A 23,561-nucleotide genomic window follows, 5' to 3' on the forward strand; every position below is an offset into this window, starting at 1 on the left:
TGTGCGTCGCCTTTTAATACTGAAGGGCCCTGGGAGAGGCTCAGTCTCCACCCCGGAAAGCTTTTAGCAGCAAGTCTGCGGCCAAGCCGGGTGCCAGGGAGCCACTCAGGACCCTTTTCTCCAGCGTCGGGATCTGCTCACGCACGGCCGCGTGAGCGCGGAAATGTTCCAGCACATTCTCCTGGATGAGCCGCCACATCCACACCTTGCGCTGCCGCTGTCGCCGGGCCACGAGCTCGCCGCTGGCCAGCATCAGTGCCCGGAATTCCTGCATCGCGTCCCACATTTCCACGATACCCGCCCCGCTGCGGGCAGAGATGCGCATCACCTGCAGAGGATGCAAAAACCAGGACGGAGGTCACAGAGGAGAAAAGGCTTATTAGGGTGGGGTGGAAGGGCGCTGATACTGGGCAACTCGTCAAAATAAATCACTGTCCAGGGGACTGGACTGACAGCATAGCGGGGAGAGTGTTTCTCTTGCACATGGCCAACCCAGATTTGATCCCTGGCATTCCATATGGTTCTCTGAGACTGTTAGGAGTAAAAGCTGAGTGCAGGGCCAGGAATAACCCTAAGTGACTCTGGGTGTGACCCCAAAACAATCATTGGATCAAACTCGGGGCCATGCACACACACACAAAGTCAATGCTAACCAAAGATCCACAGCCCTGCTCTGGCTTCATTCCCAGCACCTGGGCTAATGAACAAGGACTCACCTGAGTCACTTTGCTGCTGGAAAACATACTCGGTGATTATACCTACTGTGACTCAGTGTCCAAGGGAAATCACACACTGCTCCAAACTTTATTACTTTATTAGTGGACCCACATCTGGCATTGTTCAGGGGTTACTCCTGATTCCATGCTCAGGAATCACTCCTGGCTGTGATGGGGACCCTATGGGATGCCGGGGATCGATTGGTTATCCTCTCCCTCCAGTCCAACCTTACTGGGTTTTGAGCTCAGAGATTTCTCTTGATCGCAGATCCTCCCAGAAACCTGCAGGAGCATCTAGGAGGGCACATGAGCTCACAGGGGCAGGGAGGGCAATTTGAGAATGGCTTCTCCAACATGCGTGTGCCCGGGAAGGTAGGCTGGGAGTCCCAATCCGTGTTTCTAAGGGCAGACATTGGCCCCTGTATGGTGCAGGGCAGCGGTCTGTGGCAGTCTGTGGCAGTTGTCTGCATTGATGACAACCTCCTTCCTTGACAAGGTTCCCTGTGCAGTCAGGGTGGCTCACAGCAAACTCACTGCCTGGAAGACTTTGGTTTCAAGTCACACCCAGGGATGTTCAGGAATCCTGGCAGCCTGGAGGGACCATGGGATGCTGGGGCCCTAGTCATTGCAGTATCAATCCAGCCTAAAGGAGGCCTTTTTTCACTTTCCCCTTTTGAAAATGGCATTGACAAGGGCCATGGTTGGTTGGCAGCAGTCAAGCTTGCCAAGAAGTGAATCTGTCATTCCTCCACCATCTGACAGGTGGCTTCTTTTGCATTGTTTTACCAAACAGCTTGATTCTAGGGGCTGGAGCAATAGTACAACAGGCAAGCTGCTTTACCTAGAATGCATCCAAGCTGAGTTCCATACTTGGCATCCCATGGGGTCCCCGAGCCTGCTAGGAATAACCCGAGCACTGGTGGGTATTACATAAACACAAAATCAAACAAAACCCAAAACAAACATGTTAATTCGGGCCTTGAACTCTCAGCTTCTGGGATTTGTTTGATTACCATGTCCCCTCTCAGCACTGACTAGGGACTAGCACTGACTGTCATGCCAGGGACAGACACGTCTATTCTGGCCTTCAGTGCATTCAGGGCGAAGCAGGGGCGAAGAGGCTGCAGGCTAACCTTGGGTCTCCAGACTTGGGAGCGCTTGCGGAGCAATTTCAGGGCACTCACGTACTCAGCCTGGATCCTTCGTGCTGGCACAATCAAGTCCCCATCAGACTTGGTGATGGCTACCAGGTCGGCCATCTCAATGATGCCCCTCTTGATTCCCTGTGGGCAGAGGGCAAAGGGCAGAGGGTAAAGGGTGGGGACAGCCGAGCCAGACTCCAGCTGTGTTGAGAGCAAGTTAGACTCTTCCTTCACTTCTCAGCTGCCATGCTTGGGGCAGAGGGCAGGGATTATAGTGACTGGACAGAAAGGACCCAAAGCATCACTTGTGGGATGACACAGGCATCTGGTATATTCTTCCAAAGGAAGAGGATGACCCCAGTCATGTGTTCAGTGTAGGGAAAAGACACCATTGCCAAGACACTCACAAGTCCCACATGGGATGGGAGCTGGGGCAGAGATGGCAGAGAGGCACAAGCCCCTGAGCACTGAGTATCTGACCAAGGACTGCCAGTAGTCCCTGGGCCCTTTGAGCACATGGGGTTCATCTGTTTGACACAAGACAAAATACCTGCCACTAGTATCATCCCTAGCCCCAGAGTGAAGCCTTTGCGGTTTTATTTCTGTGAACAGAGCATTTCCTCACCATTGACGAAACATAAATGGTGCCTCAACATGGTTCCCTCTCCTGATTTCATTCCCACTGCACTGAAAATGTCAGCAAACGAGCCAGGGAAATAGTACAGTAAGGTGCTTGCTCTGTACCTGGCCAACAGGAGTTCAGTCCCCTGCATCCCAAATGGTTCACTGAGCACCTCCAGGAGCGATTTCTGAGGATAGCTGTGTGCCATCTCCCCCCAAAAGAGTTTCCAGCAAAGATGAAATTCAAAGGCCAGTTTATTGGGGAGGGGGGCGTCCAGCTCAGTGTAGATTTTCCCATATTCTTTGAAATTGAACTTAATCCTCATAATGAGTGTTTCTAAATTCACAGTCTACTATCTCTATTCATTTTTGAGGGGAAGGGGCCAGGACGGAGACTGAACCCAGATCTTCCACCAACGAGTCTGCAACCCAGAGCTGCAGGACAGTGCCTCCTGCTGGGAAGTGTGGAAGAACAACAACACAGTGGTCCCCCAGGGGATCTCCCAAGTGACTAGCTAGTGTTTATCATCCCCCCAGGGGTCTGGGACTGTCCCTGACCACAAGCAGGGAGGTCATTCAGAATGCAGACTGATCACATGGGACGCCCAACCCTATGTTTGAAGGCTCCTGCACTTGGCCTCTGTGGATGGGAGAGGCTGAAGGCTGAGCCAGATCAGGACAACGATTGGGTCAATCAGGCCTCCATGGAGCTCAGGTGATATCATCTATAGATCTGTGGAGGAAGCTGTGTCCCTCTGACTCTGAAGTTGGAGACTGACTCTCAGGGAGAGGTTCTTCACCTGGCTGGTCTGTTCCAGATCTTTGCAGAATTACTCCTAAATCCTGAGCACCTCTAACCAGCAGATATGAGCAGGGCTGAGGATGTATAGGCCTGGTGCATGGAGGCAGGCTCTGGAGCTCATAGCTGGGGTTGCAGTGAGGGGGACAGAGCCTGTGGCAGGAAAAGTAGTACCAGCTCTGGGGGTCCATGGCCACAACCTTGCTGCAAGGGGGAAACAAGACCCTGAAGTTAGACTGCACAGATGCTAGAGGCAGATCTCAGTAAGGCCTTTGGCATTAAGAACACCACAAAGTTGCAGATACCAGGGACTTTCTGCAGGGGACAGAACCCAACCCGGGGCTCCACGTTAAAGGGGTACAAGACCAGCCAGAGGGATGAGCCCTTGCCACCATCAGCCGGGAGAACCTGCCTGGGGCCTGTGCATTTTAGCCATCCTGAAAGCTACTGTTCCTACACTCAGGTCACTTTCCTTACAGGAAAAGAACACGGAAGTGTGGATTTTCAGTGGTGACCAGCCCCACAGTGGAGCATTGTTTATGGAGGGGGGAGGATAGTCAAATAATCACCTGCAGCTCATCTCCTCCTGCGGGCGGCAGAAGCAGAACAAACATGTCAACCATGTCGGCCACAGCGAACTCTGACTGGCCCACACCTGGAATTTAGAGCCACAGAGGAGAAATAGTCACACACATACAGGCACACATACATACACATACACACATGCATAAATATATACACATGCACAGCAAGACACTCTCACATGACTCGACCCATGGAGAGGCTCTCAGAAATAGATTTGGAACAAGATAGCGAAGTGACAGAGACAAGAGTCGGAGCAACCATCGTCCTGCTCCTCATTGGCTGCAACTTTTTGTCGCTCTCCACCATCGTGACCAGCAATGTCGCCCCAAACCTTACTCTGGGCACTACTGTTGGTAGAGCAGTTCTGGCCCACAGTGTTCGCTTGGCCCATGTTAGAGCCACACCGCTGAAGTATGGGTCCAATTCCTCATGTGACACTCTGGGCCACTGTCCCCTGCTCCCTTCCCTCCCTCTATCCTTCTTCCCTCCTGCCTGGCCCAAGCCCCACATCTCCTCTCCTGGCTCTCCATACTCAGAGGACAGATTCTAGTCTGACACCAGGTCTGTGGGGTTTCCCAGCATTGAGCCTTCTCATCCTTGAATCATCCTAGGTTAACCCAAGGCTCTTGATGGTTCCCGGTGGTTGGCTTCAGGCTGGGGAAGTCTTGGGACTTCCAGGGCACTTTCAGGTGCCCTCCAGTATCTCCATTTCCCTCTCAGTGGGGCTCCAGCCCTCCAAATGCTCTTGTTGGTTTCCTGCCCATCTGACTATGGCTGCTCCCAGCATCCGCTCTCCCCATCTCTTACTTAGGATAATGAGGCACTTCCTTGGCCTCTCTCTTCCTCCTCATCCTCCTCCTCCAGAGATACAGGTTCAGGCCTGGCCTCAATCTAAGGAATACCTCTGAGTCCTGCTGTGAGAAGTGTTGGCTGGAGCCTGACCTCTGGGTCCTCAGTTCTCTCCAGTCCTCCATGCACTTTCTCTCCAACTTTCCCTTTGCACCTCACTTGTGTCCCTCAACACATCTTTCCCAGACTGTCTCTCTTCTCTTCAGACCACACCAGAACAAGATGAAAGAAGTCATGACTTCCTCCTCTTCATACCACACATGACTCTTTTTATGGTCAGGGGAAGATCAAGGTTTTGATGGTCTCTGTCTTCACTGAACAGACTCACATTCATTTTGCCCCATGACATTTGGCATCCCTCACCCCCAGCCCCAACTCCCACCTTCTTTGGTGGGGCAGAAATCCCTGCTTGCATCTGCACTGACTGTTCTGGTCCATTTCCTTACCCCAACCTTATCAAGGAGATGGCCAGAAGCCACAATCACCAGGCTCCCTCCAAAAGAGATGAGCAGTGAAAGCAAAAAGATTTCTTGGGAGAGTCTGAGCGGGGCCACTCACCAACCCTGCCTTGCCTTCTTCTTCCTTCTAGCTGAAACATACCTTAGAGCTTCCCACCATCCCTCCACCAGCAAGATTGAGGGAGAACAATAGGAATAGAGAAGGGGGCAAAGGTGGCAGAAGGAAGCCTAGAACTGGGCACCGCAAAGGGAAAACCACAGTGACCTGGGCCTTTGGGCCTCCTTTATAAGACTTTTGTTTACAGGGTTGGAGCAATAGCACAGTGGGCAGGGCATTTGTCTTGCATGTAACCAACTTGAGTTGGGTCCCCAGCATCCCATATGGTTCTCTGAGCCTGCCAGGAGTGATTTCTTAGTGCAGAGCCAGTTGTAACCCCTGAGCACTGCTAAGTGTGGTCAAAAACCAAATAAATAAATAAAAACCAATATGCTTAAACCCAGAGTGATAGTCCAGTGGGTAAGACACTTGCTTTACACAAGGCCCACCTAGTATCCCATATGGTTGGGATACTGAGCACTGCCAGGACTTAATTCCTGAGCTTAGAGCCAGGAGTAACTACTGAGCATCACTAGATGTGGCCCAAAATTAAAAAAAAAAATCACAGCTGTTTTGCCCTCCCAAAAAAACCATGCTTTTCCTTTTTCCCTTCTGAAGCAAAATGGTTTCACTTCGGAAGTATGAGAGAGATAAGAGGGAGCCCCATTGGGGCTAGAGTGATAGCATAGTGAGTATGGTGTTTGCCTGGTGAGTATGGTGTTTGCCATAGTGAGTATGGTGGCCAACCTGGGTTCGATCCCTGGCATCCCATATGATCCCCCAAACCTGCCAGGAGTGATTCCTAAGCACAAAGCCAAAAGTAAGCGAAGTGCTATTGGGTGTGGTCAAAAAAAAAAAAAAAAAAACCAAAAACAAGACTTTGGCTTATAAATCAGGAAACCCCTTTCTCCACAAGTTCACAGCTATGGCTGGTGCCCCTTGGGGCCAGGCAGCCCAGTGCAGCCTCCAGGCAGTTCCATTGGTCTTCAGGCTTCTGCTTCTCCTCCTACCCTCACATTTCCTCCATCCATTCTGAGGCAGTAACCTTTGGGTGTTCGGGCTCTGACTCTTCACGCTTTGCTGAGCCTGCCCGGAACTCAAAGGGTCTTGAGTGAATTGCAGTTCTTAGAATGGGACCTTTTACTCCTCTGTTTTTACAAGCACCAGTTGAGCTCATACTACAACTAGTTCTTCCTTCAAAGTCTGCAAGTCTGCCCTGGCTCCCCAAGCCTGAGGTAGGCTGGGTTAAGGTGTAGCTCAACACTCGAATGGACCATCTTTATGCAATAATGTGAATTTCTTGGAATGATGCAGTACCTCTGCAGGCAGGGGACTGGTCTTGTATGTAGCTGGCCTACACTGTATCCCTAGAATCCTTTATAGTCCCCAATTCCTGCCAGGAATCATGTCTTGTGCAGAGCAGGAATGATGCTTTGTGTGTTGCCCTCCCCACTAAAAAACAAAAACACAAAAGTGAATTTCTTGGTGTTGTCATTTCATTTTATATTATGTATATGCTACGAACACAGAGAGAAATAAAATAGTCTTGTCTTCAAGAGGAATGAACTACGCTCATTTTCCTACAGCACATTGTAGACCTGTGATATGTGCTTCAATAAAACCAGAAATTTGTTTTGAAATATTTCAAGCAATCTATGAAATAGTATTTCCATAGGATTAAGGTTCTCTCTGGCTCCTATAACACAGAGCCTTATCTAAAGGGCTCCTGACTTCCTGTCTGTGAGGGGTAGGATTCTAGCCTGGAGACTCTAATCACCTATGGAGTGAGAGCTCACCTCTCATCTCATGATGCCTTTCATGACCATCTTCCCAACAAACTAAATGAGCCACTGCTCTAGTCTGGAGAGCACTGTTAGTTTTTCCTTGTTCTAAAGAGTGAAAGTCACACTCACCCAAAGTCTCTGTAAGATATGTCACATCACTCACCCACAGTCTCGAGAAGAATGACATTACATCACTCACTGCAGTCTCTATAAGGATGACGTCAGAGCACTTACCCATAGTCTATAAAGATGATGTCACATCACTCACCCACAATCACAAGAAGGATAACGTCACATCATTCACCCACTCTCTAAAAGGATGATGGCATAACACTCACCCACAGTCTCTATAAGGATGATGACCTCACATCACTCACCCATAGTCTATAAGGGTGACATCACATCACACACCCAATCTATAATGATGACTTCACATCACTCACCCACAGTATCTATAAAGATGACATCATATCACTCAACAAGCCTCTATAAGGAAGATGTCACGTCATTCACTCAAAGTCATTAAGAAAGACATCATATCACTCACCCATGGTCTATAAGGATGGCATCACATCACTCATCTGCAGTCTTGAGAAGGATGAAGTCACAGCAATCACCCAAAGTCTCTCAGGAGGGATGACATCATATCACTCACCCACATTTTCAATAAGGATAACATCATATCACTCATCCAGTCTGGATAGTGATGATGTCACATCACTTACCCACAGTTTCTATAAGGATGACATCAATTCACTCACCAGTCACAAAACCCACCCACAGTCTATAAGAATGACATCACTTCACTCACCCACAGTCTCTATAAGGATGATGTCATACCCTCCGCCTTCACACAGCAGAATGGCTTCGCTGGTGGTCCTTGTTACACCTCCCAGGGTGCCACTTGTAGGTGACGGCCTGATGTAGGCATTCATGTCTCTGGAAAGCTCAGTCATCCGCGTCTTATCACCCAGGAGTGACCCTGAAATATGTTTGTGCACAACTGATTTTCACTCAACACCTGTCAGGCCCCCTAACCAAACAGCTTGTTCCTGAGGAGAAGGGTTTAATGCTGTTTCTCCCCAAATCCCCTGCAGGTCAAAGGGTGGGATTTGGCTTCTCATTTCCTCCTACTCCTGGTCCCTTTCCTCACCCCCTCTTCAAATCCCACTCCCCACCCTCCAGTCCCTAAGGGGGCCAAGGAACCCCACTGCCTGCTGTACAAAGGGCCCATGACACTCACCCCCACTAGTACACGAGGAGGGGTCAACAGCCAGCACGGACAGCCGGTGGCCCCGCTCTGTGAGCATCTTCCCAAAGTATTCGATAAAGGTTGATTTTCCAGCTCCAGGGGGCCCAGACAATCCTTTGAAGAGCAGCATATAGGTTAGGAAGTTCCGGGAAACAGAACTTCAATTGCCTCCTCCCCACTTCTCCTAGTTTATGAAAACCCTCACTAGTAGACCTAACATTCCAATAGCGACAGAGAGAAAGAGACAGGAAAAAAACATTGAGACAGAGAGAAACCATTTCTTTACCTTTTTGGGAGCAGGGATACAGGACAATTCCGAGTCCTACTGAATTCACTGTTGATAGCTGTAAGTTGGAGAGAGGCAGCACATCGGCCTGGCAGGCAGCCAAACCAGGTTCTAATCCCGGGCATTTCAAACTCACCCCCAACCCCAAGCACTGCCAAGGCTCACCCCTGAGCATAGAGACAGGAATAGCTCTGAGCACTGCTGAGTGTAGCCCAAAAGCCAAAAGGATAAATAGGAAGGAAGGAAGGAAGGAAGGAAGGAAGGAAGGAAGGAAGGAAGGAAGGAAGGAAGGAAGTGCTACTGCCTGGTTTACTTGCAGGGGGCCTGAGTGGTTGCAGGGGTCTTGGGGTCACTTTGAGCTATACTTGGCCAACTGGTCCAGAGAGCTCAATGCAAGGACCTGGCAGAGGTCAGGTTCTGGGGTTCTGAAATCAACAGGGTCACTTCCAGAAGTGCTGGGAAAGGGGGTATCACTGTGGCAGTACTGAGAAAGGGGGTGTCGAACACAGCACAGGTCAGACTCACATGGCTGTGGATTGTACATGTCTCGGCCCGAGCGAGCGTTGCCCTAATTCCTGTGTTCTCTCTCTTTCCTGCCCCTACTTTTTTTTGTTTGTTTGTTTTTGGGCCACACCTGGTGATGCTCAGGAATTACTCCTGGCTCTGACTCAGAAATCGCTCCTGGCTTGGGGGACCATATGGGAAGCTGGGCATCAAACCGAGGTCCATCCTGGGTCAGCCATGTGTAAGGCAAAAGCCCTACTACTGTGCTATCGCTCCAGCCCCTCCAGCCCCTACTTTTGCCCTTTCCCTGGAAGAAGGAAATCTCTAGTCACAGGCTTCAGTGGCTGATGTTGCTAATGTGCTGAACTCCTATGTCTACCCATCCTCAGTATGACGGTCATCATGCGAGACACCCTAACTCTGTACACAGATTTTTCTCTTATGTTTAAAAGCTCTCTGTGACAGAGAAAATCACTTTCATTTTATAAAGCATAAATGAAAACTTTCCCCCTTCGCCTGACACATACTCAAAGAAGAGAAAGCAAGTCCTGAAAAGAAAAACAACAAAAAAAAAAAAAAAAAAAAAAAACCTCACAAAAAACAAAATCCATAAACCCAAAAAAACAAAACATGTGTCTTAAGGGTGTTAGAAAATTTGCCTACTTGGAAAACTAGGATGACTAATTAGAGAAGAACAAATTATGGAACCTCAAGAGCCAGCACCTGCTTCAAGCCACATGCATAACCTGGCAGTAGTGAACCATAGTAGCCGTGGTAAGGATAAGTTGTTATCTGTGCTGTGTTTAGAGTAGAGCAGAGCAGAACCCAGAATGGAGATGTGCAAGGTAAGTGCCCTACCCCTATACGATCTCTCCATCCCTGGAGATAAATTTTAAATACCTTTTTCCTTGCAAATATTGACCTGGAACTGAAAGGGACTTTCAGAGCTTTTGAGCCATGGTGCTGTTTTTGAAAAGTATATAATAGAGAATTTGTGTTTGGGACCTGAATCTTGAGGTGGCTCCTCAGAATAAAATCTAGGTGGAGAACACCGGCATTCAATGGGAACAATAATCAATACCACAGACTAAAGCATGTGATTTTTCAGGTTCTACCTGCCTTCAACATTTAAATGAGTGCAGAACAGACATGTTGGCTTTCACTGATATCTGCAGCCAGGGACCAAACCCAGGACCTCATCTCCATGAAGCCCACACTTTCCCCCAGACCTGTGTGCCTGGCTCACTAAAACAAGGTTCTGTGTGCCGAGCCAGCCTCACACCACCACGTATGAGCTGTGTGTGAGCTGCCTTAATAAGTATAGACGGTCTGAAATGTTCCCTCATCCAAGATTATTGGGGGCCTAGTAAGTAAATAGTTTGTCAAAACTGGAACATCTCAGCAGGAGCCCATTATTTTGTGTCTGCAGAACATCAAGACTGGGCAAAGGGGAAGAGGCAGGAGGGTGGGAAACCGACATATCAGCTGGTGGAGACTGTGAAAATGATCTTGAAAACATTTATATCCGGTTACTCTGAAACCCAGATGCTTTGGTCTCCATATCACTAATGGACAGAAAAGTCTAAGGTGATATCAATTCACTTTCAAGTGTATTTACTCACTACTGACAAAAATCTCTGCATTTTGTCACCATTTCAAGCTGTTATTTTTTTCCCCCAGGGGAGAATGAGTGCAATTACCTAGTCCATGGTGCACAGCTCTGATTCCAGCCCCCATGTACCTCCTGAGTCCTTGCTGGTCACATATATCTACATAATTAACAAGTTTAAAAACATAACCAGCTTACTTGCAATTATGAAAATAAGGAAAAAATTGCTCCAAAATAAAATCAAGCAAACACTTAGTATTTCTAGATTGAAAATGAGATGGTCTCTCAGTAAAATGCCTTTTGGGGGTGAGGGTGGTGAATAGAGGGACGGAGCTGGCCTTACAAGCACCTGACCACAGTTGTATCCCCAGCATTTCATGGTCCCCAAATCACTACCCATCCTTTGAACTGCCCAGCTTTGAACTGCCAGCCCAGAATCGCTAAAAACTATGTGGGAGCCCTCCTCCCTGAAAAACAAAGAGAAAGAGAAGGAATACCTTTTGGGATTGAGATGGTTGGGCTTAGAACTGGGTTTGGTCCCACTAACTGTAGCAAAAAGCATCTGATAAAAAGTGCAACTTGCCTCTAAAAGCACTGATGAAGCAGATGAGAAGTTAAGGGTTTTGTTTTGTTTTGGGTTCACACCTGGCAGTGCTCTGGGTTTAGTCCTTTCTTTATGCTCAGGGATCAATCCTGGCAGGGCTTAGGGAACTATATGGAGAGCCTGGGATTCAACCGGGGTCAGTCGCATGCAATGCAAGTGCCCAGCTCGCTGTATTGGCCCCAAGAAGTAGAATTTTGAAATCAGATAAAAATAACAAGAGCTGACAGAATCACAAAATCTGGCAGCCTGCTTCTGAAGCTGACTGAGAAAAACAGGTCATCTGGATACTAGATCTAAGCACATTTCTATTCTGAGAAACCATAGCAAGATTCAGGACCCAAACACAAATTCTCTATTATATTCTTTACAAAGACACAAGCCTTGGCTCAAAAGCTCTAAGCAATTCCTTTCAACCCCAGACCAATATCTGCAAGGCAAAAGGTACTTAAAATTCATCTTCAGGGATGGAGAAATAGTAGAGTGGGTAGGGCACTTACCTTGCACACCTCCATTCTGGGTTCAATCCCTGGCACCTCTCATGGATTCCCCCTGAACACAGAGCCAGAAGTAAGGCCCAGGTACTGATGAGTGTGGTCCAAAATCAAACAAATAAAAATCAAACACACACATATACACACACACACACACACACACACACACACACACACACACACAATGTTCATCTTCAAACTCAAAACTATTAAGAAAAATGTCCAACAGATCATAAACCACTAGATTGTTTTTTGTTTTGTTTTGTTTTGGGGTCATACCTGGTGGTGCTCAGGGGTTTCTCCTAGCTCTGCACTCAGGAATCCCTCCTGGCAGGCTTAGGAGACCATATGGGATGCTGGGGATTGAACCCGTCCTCCCTGCTGTACTCTGTGCTCTGGTCCCTAGACTGATTTTATGAAGGAGAAAAAAAAATTAGAAAACTATTTACTGGGGCTATAGTAATAGCACAGTTGTAATGTGTTTGCCTTGCATGTTGCAGAACCAAGACGATCAGGCTGGGTTTGATCCCCAGCATCCCATATGGTCCCCAGAACCTACCAGGATCAATTTCTGAGCGCAGATCCAGGAGAAAGGAAAAAAATATTTATGGACTGGCAGATACCCCTCTCCCACCCAGAGATGCCACCATCTCAAGCCAGCCCGAACTGACCCACTCGGAAGGCCAGTGGTGTTCCTCCATTCAGCCTCTCCTGCTCTCCGTGGTAGGCCAGGACCCGCTGCAGCAGTGCCTGGGCCAAGGCCTTCTTCCTGCAGTGTGTGGACTCCACCAGTGTGATGGCCTCTGCCAGGCAGGCCCGCTGCCCCTCCACCAGGCCAGCGTATAGTTTCTCTACCAGTCTCCGCTCCTGCTCTGAGAGATCTCGAGCTGGTGCCTGCAGTGGCGCATGTGCACACAGTCTCCTCCACAGCGTCCCCCGGGGGTTGTGGGGCTCAGGGCTACCCCCAGTCGGGGTGCCCAGGCGTAGGAAGAGGAGCCAGGAGGGTGGTCTGAAGCAGCTCGTCACGGAACGCAGCAGCCCCGGGAGAGCCATGCTGCTCTCTGGCAGGATGCACCTGCGGGCTCCTGAGGTCTGCGACCTGCAGGGAGGGAGGAAAAGGCTTGAGTTGACTGCCCTGAGAAAAGAGATGCTGCAAGAGGGCGCAGGGGTCGGAGGGTGGGCGGGACTCAGTGCTGGGAAGATGTCCTCCTCCCAGTCCAAGGCCATCCCCAGACCTCCAGTCCTTGCTCCCCCGTGAACAGCTAACGTTTCCTCCTACCATGAGGCTAAGGCCCAGAAAACGATGACACCGAGTAGGGTTGAAATTATGCCTGATTTTTCTTATCTCTGGATTTCACCTGTTTTCCTCAGGTTTTGTTCCTCAGGTAGCAAACACCCTTCTCGGGCAGACAGAGAGACAACCAAGGCAGAAAGAAAGAAGTCAGCCAGCTGCAGTCAAATGAGTGGTGTCAAAGAGAAGAAAGGCCAGAGACGATGTCACTGATGATGGGAAGAGCTGGGACAGAGACCCCCATCAGCAGGTGAGAGGAGGGGCAGTCAGTGAGTCTGACAGGATGTTCACACTAAGTGAGATGGGCAGTATGAGTAGGAATCAGGGTAGGGCTTTATTCTGAGGCCCCAGGAAGGTGGGGCTGCCCTTTTAAGGGAGGGAGGGATTTTGAGGAAGAATTAGGGTGTAGTTCTCATGAGGTGAGGTGGAAAGTGTCACCCAGTACCTAAAGGAGACAGGTCAGAACTCAGGTACAAACATGACAGTTGCCAGGCTTAAATCTAAGAGGGGACCAGAGCAAAAGTGCAGCAGGGAGGGCTTGGCCTTTGTAAGATGACACCTAGATATTAACCCAAAACAAAGGTGTTCCCCATCTTCCATTTGAATCACTTGACCTCTACCCTCCTGGTGAATGGGTATTGGTATAATAAAGAATTAGCAGTCTGACTTTGATGAGCTAAGGGACCACGAAGCTAAGGAGAAGCCACTAACTCCATGTCTCTGTCCTAAGGCTGTGTTGATTAATCCTTCAAGGCCACCTGCATCAAACCCTTCTGCCTGGCGTTGGAGATATAGTGTGGGGGTTGATTTCACAACAAGTGAATTTATTTTACTTGCCTTGCACATAGTTGACCCAGATTTGATACCCTGTACCACATACGGTCCCCTGAACACCTCCAGGAGTGATCCCTAAGCACAGAGTTTAGGAATAAGTCCTGAGCACTGCCTAATGTGGCCTGAAAACACAAACACACAAACACAGAGACAAGACCCTAGAGACAGCCACAGGGTAATGGGAGAACAGGACACAGGAGAAACAAGAAGGGTTTCTCTGGTCATCTACAAAGACACCAAGGACAGGGGACAGAGCATTACCCTGGTGACTCACTGACACTGCATGCCTTTGACTTTGGACTGATCATGTTTTTTTGGTATTTTTAAAACAGCAGTGGATACCAGGGGCAACAGGCCAATGGTTCCCCCAAAGATGTCCACATGGCTCTTCTGATCCTGCTGTGAATATGTTACTTTAAGAGGCCTCTAAGGGAATTCAATGATGGCCAGAATTAAGGCTGCTCATCAGCTGATCTCAGATAAAAAGATTATCCTGGATTATCCAGGTGGAGCAAGGCTGATCAAGATCCTTCAAAAGGGAAGTGGGTTTGGATGTATAAGGCCAAGGGCTTGTCGTCACTCAGTGGCCTCACTCTTTCTCTACTTCACAGAGCAGTGAGATCCCGCAGTATTTGTGCTTCTCCCCCTGACTGATCTCTCTTAGCACCATACCCTGAGGGTCCATCCACACTGTTTCAAAGCACAAAACTCAGAGAACCAAGAAGTGGGGAGACAGGGTAAGGGAGTCAGGGATGGTGGGATATGGGGAAGGGTTTGATGATAATAGGGGTAGTAAGTTTACACAACAGAATCACAAATACTATTACCACTGTAATGGTAACACTATTGTAAACAAGTGATCTAACCCCAAATCTTTTTAATTATAAATTAATTGAATTTTCAGTCAAACCAGACTATTTGAGAAATGAGAGAGAGAGAAATTGAGAGAACATGGGCTTCTCCATAGTGAAAAGTAAAATAGACATCTATGTAGGGATGGAGACAAAGGCACCATAAAGTAAGGAAGTCCCTACCACTGGCAGATATGAGGCAACAAGCTATATAAAAATATCTTTTCTTTTTAATTCTAAAGATGCTCAAGAAGACTCCCCAAGAGTGCCCAGGATGCAAGAGGCCCACATCAGATGTCCAGCCAATGGGTTTGAAATAAATCCCATGCACACACTATGCAATATAACTATATGATTCTTGTACTTAAAATACTTATGTAGTTTTCTCTGCCTTCTCAACTTAAAAAAAAAAAGCCCTAAACAATAGCACAAAAACTCCATTTCAGTTTCCTGCCACTCACTCTCTCCATCTCATCTTCAGCAGAGAAACCTCTTACGCACTAAGAACACACTGGCATATGGATCGACCACGGCTCTGGACATAAAGTCTACCAGCCAGCCAAGAACATTCTGAGGATTCTTTAACTATTCTGCACTGTGTGGAGGTCCCATTAAAAAGTCACTCAGGAACTCCCTCTACACCTTCTGACTGGACTGCACTTCTCCTTTCTCGGTTTCATATCTTCCAGAACCAACTCACATCTATACAAACAGCCCTTTCCGAGCTTGTTGGAGGACCGCTCTGCTCTCTGGTCACTGTGTACTGGCCGCCTCCTTTCACAATGGTGCTGATTGCATTGTTCAGTGATCTCTATCTAAGACGTCAGTCTTGCCAAGATCAGGCTTTATCTCCGTATCCACAGCATCATTTACTGCTCACGGGATAAACCAATCAACGTGTGCTCTGATTTGGTAAGGGTCATTCAATCCATTATGCTGATTACACAGTGAATTCAGTTTGAAAACACATTTTTGAAAACACGTGTGTTAAAAAAAAACACACACATTTTTTATAATAAATATATATTGAGGGTTTTTTTTGGGGGGGGGGGAATTTTCTTTTTTGAAGTCTGATTTCAATAGATTGATGTCTTTCTTTGTAAATATTTTGCCCAGCATCAATCAATCTGATTTGGGTTATTTGGTTTCGAATTGATTCCAGGAATATTCTCAATTTCAATAATTACACTGGCAAAAAAAAAAAAAAATCAAGCAGGATTTCCAAAATCAATGTTAGGTCAGTGTCTCACTTGGTACAGCACAATTCTCTAGGCTACGTGGTGCTAGATTGAGAGCTTCCAATCCTCGGTGCTAACTTATTGTGACTGATTTACAGATAAGCAGTGAGATGCCACTGATCTCTTTATCAGCTCCCTTCACCCCTATCCTACAAAAGGCTTCACTTTCTCCTTTTCTAAGCATTTCAAGAAATTTTGATAGACTACAATGACTTTGCTTTTTTGTTTTGGGCCAGACCCAGACCCAGTAGCATTCAGGGGTGCTCCTGGGTCTGTGCTCAGAAATCACTCCTGGCAGGCTCGGGGGACCATATGGGATACTAGGAATCAAACCTGGGTTTGTCCTGGGTCCACTGCATACCCTACCACTATGCTATCTCTCTGGCCCTTACAATGACTTTTTAAACATGTCCCTTTTAACTAAGCCACAGTGGTATCACAAAACAAGAGCCATGAAACTAGGCAGCGGATGTCTCTGTACAAGTTGCCTTTTATTTCTTTACCAATAAGACTCAGGCACCCCAACTTCTTTTTTTGGAGGGGGGTTTGGGCCACACCTGGCGGCACTCCTGACTCCGCACTCAGAAATCACTCCTGGCAAGGGACCACATGGGATGCAGAGAATTGAACCTGGGCCCATTCCGGGTTGGCTGCATGTAAGGCAACTGCCCTATCACTGTATTATTGCTCTGTCCCCCCAACTTCTTTTCTACTTTTTGTTGGGCTTTTGGGCTACACCCTGTGGCACTCAGAGCTTACTCTGGCTTTGTGCTCAGGAATGATTCCTGAGAGGAGCGTGGGACCATACGCAGTGACAGGGGTTGAACCAGTCAGCCAATATACAAGGCAAGGGCCTTAAACCCTAACTATCACTCTAATCACCCTCTCCTTTTTATGTTTTTATCTTTGGGGGGAAGTTAGGTCACAGTTGGTTGTGCTCAGGGATCACTCTTGGTGATACGCATGGACCCTTATGTGGTGCCAGGGATGGGGCCGAGATAAACCATGTGCAAGGCAAGCAACCCCCTTACCAGAAGTTACCACTATCTCTCAGGCTGGAGATGATCCAGTTTCTCTTTTTAGGGAAGTTTTGATTTCTCCACATTGTGTCTGTGTTAAACACCTTTGTTATTCATTGCCACTGCAATTGCTTTCACCTTCTGAGCTAATTTTAGGCAACTCTGAATCCAGGGCATCTCTACTCTTCACTGAACCCAGGACTGTCCTCTTGACATGCAAATGAGAACTTCACAAATGGATGAGAAAGTTAAGATGAAGATGAAACAGAACCACGTGTAGTGTATATGAGCCTGGTGCTAACGAATTACAAAGAACCGTCCCTTGTGCTCTAGGCCTTGACCTTTACAGCATGATGGACTTTGAATATCATCTCCTTACTAAATCCCCACACACCGTAAGCTAGCAGTTCCCAAAGTGTGTTCCCTCCCCCCACCCCACAAGGCCAACAAGAGCAGCATGGACTGAAAATGATTTAAAAAGGACAGAGTCAGGCCCAACTCCAACTCTCTTTAAACACTCCAGGGACCAAGGGAGATTTGGCTCTGGAAAGTTTCCCAAGCCAGTTTTTGCCCATGTACTGGGACCACCTTCTCACACCTCTTTTTAGGCTTATTCATGGTCTCCCATTCCTGGGCTTGCTTTCTCTGCTGAAATTTACTCCCTCCAAACATGCCTCCTTTTAGCTCAACCACAATAAAGCCCAGTTTTATTAAATCCTATCAATTCCCAGAAAAATGTTCACTTTTAAAGCTCTCATCTGAGGGATGGAGAAAGTAAGCACATAAGCCACTTGCAGGAGCTGGCATGATAGCACAGTTGAGAGTGTGTTTGCTTTGCACAAGGTCGACCTGGGTTCTATCCCTGGCATCCCATAACAGTTCTCTGAGCCGGCCAGGAGTGATTTCTGAGCACAGAACCAGGACTCACCCCTGAGTATTGCTGAGTTTACCCTCCAAAATAAGGCACTTGTGTTGCTCATGGCTGACCTGAGTTCAATCCTTGACATCCCATTTATTTCCCTGAACCCCACCAGGAATGACCCCTGAGCATAGAGCCAGAAGTAAGCCCTCAGCACAGCTGTGTGGCTCCCAAACGAACAATAACAACACTGACAAAACACCCAGGTATACCTGACCCACACAGGTGTGTGAATACTTAACTGAAATCGTTAAGTATTTTTTCCTTGATAACATGGGGAAGAAAAATAAAGAAAACTTTGGTTTAAAACAAAAGGTTGAGCCCATGTCAGAAAATTATAAAAAAGAATTACTGCAGGAGGCAGCCACGTTCCCACAGGGGGCCCCCACTATATCCCCAGCACATCCTAGACCAATTTTCCAAATTCAAGACCTCTTCCAGGAATGGCAAACTGTGACTTAATAATGTTTATGTTACCTGTCATATGTGCCTTTCTTAGGAGCAGAAAGAACTGGACTGAACTTTAAAAAAAAAAAAAAGTTACCTTGTACACAAAATGATATGAATTGTTTGTTGTACAAAAGAATAATCTGGACCTTGTCGATGGCTGCTCCCCACCCTGGCGATCAAGGATGTGCAGTAAACTGTTTCTCTACCAGCTGCGAGTTAGGCATAGAATGTCTGTTCTCCAGAACACCCAAAGAAAGGGCTATGTTATACCCTTAAGCTGGCAACCTAAGAATCTGTACCACGATGCTATGTGGTGTGCCTCTGCTATGCCTTCGTTCCTTTCCTAACGAGAGACATCAAGTGCAAATACTGCACGTCTGCAGGAAAACATGCTGTGCCTAGAGGTAAAGTTTGGGGGCTTTCAAAAGGGCGTATTTCTCCCTCTCTTCTAACTGGTGAGTTTAATGTTTAACCTAAACTCGTCGGGCGATGTGCACGATCCCGGGGGCTCTGCAGGCAAACCGGCGCTGGCCATGACAACTTGCAAACACGCCTCTGAAATAAGTCAAAACCCCCAGGAGCCGGTCCCAGGGAGCCCACTGGGCCGAGGCCGGCCAGGCTACTCGGAGCCCGCACCGCTGCGGGAGCCGGTGATGAGCATCCTCCAGCCTGCGTCCCCCCCACTCGGATCCTCCTGCAGGGGGCGCCCCAGCCGGCGGCCCGAGAGGGCTGGAACCCCAGTCCAGGTCTGGGCGCCACGCGCAGCCCCCGCCCGGTACTCACCGCCGAGGTCGCGGAAGTGCCGCCGCGCCCGCCCCGCCTCTTCCGCTGGGCCGCTCGTCGCCCCGCCCCGCCCCGGCCGCGTGGCGCAGGCGCAGTGTCCCAGGAGCGGTCGGGCGTGGTCGGAGGGGCGTGGCTACCCTGGGGGCTTGACCTGGCGTGGTTTGGGCGTGGCCATGGACCGGGCAGACGTGGCTGCGCGGTTGATGGCTGCGGAGCGAAGGTGGCCCCCGCGCGGCGGGCCGGGGAAGTGGTCCTGGAGAGAGGCGTGGGAAGGAGCTTTTAGGGACCTCGGGGGTCCTCAGCTCTGCTCGTGCTCCAGACTGGATCGCGCGCGTCCCAGAGTCAGGGGTGACTTTCCTGGCCCCCAGTTTTGATGTTAGCGATGCCCAGGGCACGGAAATAGGATGCAGCTCCGCTTGCAAAACCCAGTGTCTTCTCGCCCCGTGGAAGAAGGGAAATGGGGGGTCTGGTGCACCAGGCTTAGGGGCTTCGACACACCGATGCAATTGGGGGGCACGCGCCACCAATTTCCAGCTTATCCTGTGCTCTGTGTTCTGCCCGTGCAGAGCCCAAGTGTTTGGAACCTGATGCGTGGGGTTCTTTTGGTGCATGAAGGGCCCATTTCAAATTGTTCATCTTAGAAGTTACCGTTACCCGAGTATATTATTGTCCTACAAGGACACACCGTATCCCCCCCCCCCACTTTTTTTTTTAACAGACTGGAATGTTTATTGTTTTGGCAATTTTGCTACAAGAGAAATTTAGGTGCTAGTGCCCTGGGCAGCATTCTTAGATATCCACACTCGTGACCTAAATGGTGAGTTTCCCAAGGGTGTTCGCAAGGGTGGCCGGTAGGAATGAATGTCCACCTGACCCCTTGACTCAGACCCGTGGACACCACCTGGTAAACAGAAGTGCAGCCCTTTATCCTCACACAGTGACAGAGATTTTCCTATGCGGTTTTGTAATATCTTGTTCAGTTCAGAGATGAAGCAACCCCCCATTTTTTTTCTTTTGGTTTTTGGTTTTTGGGCCACACCCGGCAGTGCTCAGGGGTTACTCCTGGCTGTCTGCTCAGAAATAGCTCCTGGCAGGCACGGGGGACCATATGGGACACCGGGATTCGAACCAATCACCTTTGGTCCTGGGTCGGCTGCTTGCAAGGCAAACGCCGCTGTACTATCTCTCCGGGCCCGAAGCAACCCCTTTACTAGAATCAGAGAACGCTTTCTCTCCAGCCAGAGCAGCCTGAAAATCAGGTACGTGCTTTTGATCCCAAAAGGTGTGATCCCAAGTGGAGGAATCGCTACTCTGCTAGTGGATGAACACATTTTCTGATGACTTCTGACGCTTTGGATTTCACCAAGTTATGCTGAGGTTCTTTGGACTAGCAGTTTCAGAAATCATTCGTAGACCTTGAATGCTTTAAGCATATCTATCTGTTAGAACACAAGACCTGCCTTTTCAGACTCAGTTTCTGGACACCTCCACTTGTACAGGTAATACTGTGAATTGCCTTTTACAATATTAAAGTTTTTGTTTTGTTTTGGGCCATACCCTGCGGTGCTTAGCGCTTACTCCTGGCTCTGCACTCAAGGAGCACTAGTGATGGGATTTAGAAAACCATATGTGGGGCCGGGCGGTGGTGCTAGAGGTAAGGTGCCTGCCTTGCCTGCGCTAGCCTTGGATGGACCACGGTTCAATCCCCCGGTTTCCCATATGGTCCCCCAAGCCAGGAGCGACTTCTGAGCGCACAGCCAGGAGTAACCCCTGAGCGTCACCGGGTGTGGCCCAAAAACCAAAAAAAAAAAAAAAAAAAAAAAAAAGAAAACCATATGTGGTGCTGGAGATCAAATCCAGGCTGCCAGTGTGCAAGACAAGCACTCTACCCCCTGTATGATCTCTTCAACCCCTACTTATTTGAAAAGTTGGCATGTTTTGTATTTTGATTTGTTTTGGGTAAAGTTTAAAATTTTTATAAAAGCCCAGTCTGAGTTATTTAAGAAAATGAAAAAGTGTGTGTATATACACACCTGGGATTTTATATATATATATATATATATATATATATATATATATATATACAAATACACACATATACACACACACACACACACACATATACACACTTAAAGTCACCTGCCTTTTATTCCACAAACTCCTCAACACTTTAGTGGATTGCTTTTTATCTGAAAAAAAAAAAAAAAACCCAAACAACAACAACAAAAAAACAGATGTTCCCCCACTGGACAGGAACATTAATCGTCTGCAAAATGTAAACCAATGCAGAATGGGAGAAATTTATACTACCGGGGTGCTAGGGCCCATCCATCTGTGGCTATGAGTGCACTGAAGTTGGCACAGGCAGGACAATGGTTAGTGTAAGCTGGCAACAACACCTGTTGTGCTGAGTCTCCTCTAAAACAGCCAGCTGTGCCCAAAATATACCAGAAGCCTCACTGTCGCTTAGTTCTGTCATTCAGTGCCCAGAACTAATATTCCCACAGATAGTTCAGCCAGATCCCCTGCCTTTGAATTCCTAAAACTGGTCTAGGGTTTCCTTCCCAGGATGGTCTCAAAATACTGTACAGACATTTCACTCCACTCCATGATTGACTTACAACACTTGGTCTACAACTCCCCCTCCTACCTGGTATTATCCTTCCCCCACCCCCCCATTTCCTACATCTGGCCAAACTGTAGAGAACCCAAGGCCTGAAGCAACAGAACAGAGATTAAAAAGTTTGCCTTGCACCACATATGGACCCCAGCACTTCAAGGATTGATCCCTGAGCACCAGTGAATATGGCCTAAACCCACCCCTCCCCCCAGATTGGTTTTTGTCCCATACCCGGGGATGCTCAGGGTCTAATCCTGATTCTGTGTTCAGAGATCACTCCTAGCGGTGCTCAAGGGAGCATATACATTGCTGGGGATCAAACTGGGTTGGCTCCATGCTTTAACCCCTGAACTCAGTCTCCAGACCCAGCGTGATTCTTTAAGTATACAGTTTCTCCATCAGTCTCTCCTCTCTGGGGAAATTACCCTTTTTTGGGGGGTTGGGGTCACACCCAGCAGCACTCAGGGGTTACTCTTGGCTCTATGCTCAGAAATCGCTCCTGGCAGGCTCAGGGGACCATATGGAATGCCGGGATTCGAACCAATGACCTTCTGCATGAAAGGCAAACGCCCTACCTCCATGCTATCTCTCTGGCCCCGAAATTACCCTTTTTAGGGCATTTTTCTCATGCAGCCTTTCATGGTAAATGGAAATGCAGCATCTGGTAGGTGAAAAAGCAAATCATTCCTTTTTTTTTTTTTTTTAATACTAGCCAGATTTCTTTTGAAGTAAACCCATTTACTCAATAATTACCGGTTTATTTGAATAATTTATTTGAATAATAAATTATAATTTAGTCCTATAATTATCGATTTCTTCCCTTCTGCCTCCAAGGTACTTGTATGTTAGGTTTCATATTCTGGATGAGAAAAAAATTGTGCTAACCCAGAGGTCATTCCCTCCACAAATACAGATCACCCTTTTGTGCCTTCCAGCAGGTGGCAGCAGACCCTACGAAGAAGGCTCTGTTACATGGGGCCATGGGGCCTTTCCTTCCCGAGTTCTGGTTAAGACCCCTTCTCTATCTGCCAGCCTTACAGCTCTGCTTAGCTAGAACCACAAAAGCCATGCTGCTGCCCAATTTCAAGAGTGTCCGTTCATTTGTCACCTGAACAAGGAGGACATGTAATAAAAAGTATCACTAGATTTACTTATATTATTACAGCAATCTTTTGTTTTGTTTGTTTGAGGGCTGTACCTGGCAGTGCCCAGGACTCTTGGTGGGGTTTTGAGGGTTCCTATGAGGAGCTCGCAATGGAATCCAGGCCGACCACATTCAAGGCAAGTGCCTCTACTTGGTGTCCTATCCCTCCAGTCCCTGTTTTACTAAACTTATTATTCACTGTTTGTCTCTCACAGAACAACAAGGCTTTGTGAGTGGGTTTCATGAAGCCACATAATGCTCATATTTATCTCCAGAGATAAACAATACTTGCCTGAGCCAGGGACTGGCATGGATCCATCAGTACAACACGGCCTTTCAAAAGCCATGGAAGACAGATACATGTAGTCGTTTCTGCAGTTCCTTTATGAGAAGCTCTTTACAGAACCAATCAGGAGACAAATGGTAAGTGCTTGCAATGAGGGGATTACTCATGGCCCCACAGACTGAGAACAGTAGTTCTCAACCAGGGCTGCTTCTTCCCCAGGATTAGTGGGCACTACCTGGAGATGTGCTGGGTTGCCAAAACTGAGAATGAGGCCCAGAGGGGCTGCTGGGACTCCTGGTACAGTGCTGACTCTCTAGCCCCTAATATTC

At 48.1% G+C, this 23,561-nt stretch overlaps 1 protein-coding gene across 1 annotated transcript; it reads right to left on the minus strand.

Annotated features, from left to right (window-relative positions):
- Nucleotides 1-23,308, minus strand: MMAA (metabolism of cobalamin associated A). Its single transcript, XM_049770871.1, has 8 exons — nucleotides 23,239-23,308; nucleotides 19,183-19,435; nucleotides 12,469-12,896; nucleotides 8,295-8,417; nucleotides 7,863-8,033; nucleotides 3,848-3,933; nucleotides 1,850-1,999; nucleotides 1-328 (listed from the first exon to the last, which is right to left on the minus strand). The coding sequence occupies exons 1-8, from the start codon at nucleotides 23,306-23,308 to the stop codon at nucleotides 41-43; spliced, it is 1,569 nt and encodes a 522-aa protein (XP_049626828.1). The 3' UTR covers nucleotides 1-40.
- Nucleotides 23,309-23,561: the final 253 nt, after the last annotated feature.

This window comes from Suncus etruscus, chromosome 3 (genome assembly GCF_024139225.1).
Source record: "Suncus etruscus isolate mSunEtr1 chromosome 3, mSunEtr1.pri.cur, whole genome shotgun sequence".
Lineage (NCBI taxonomy): Eukaryota > Metazoa > Chordata > Mammalia > Eulipotyphla > Soricidae > Suncus > Suncus etruscus.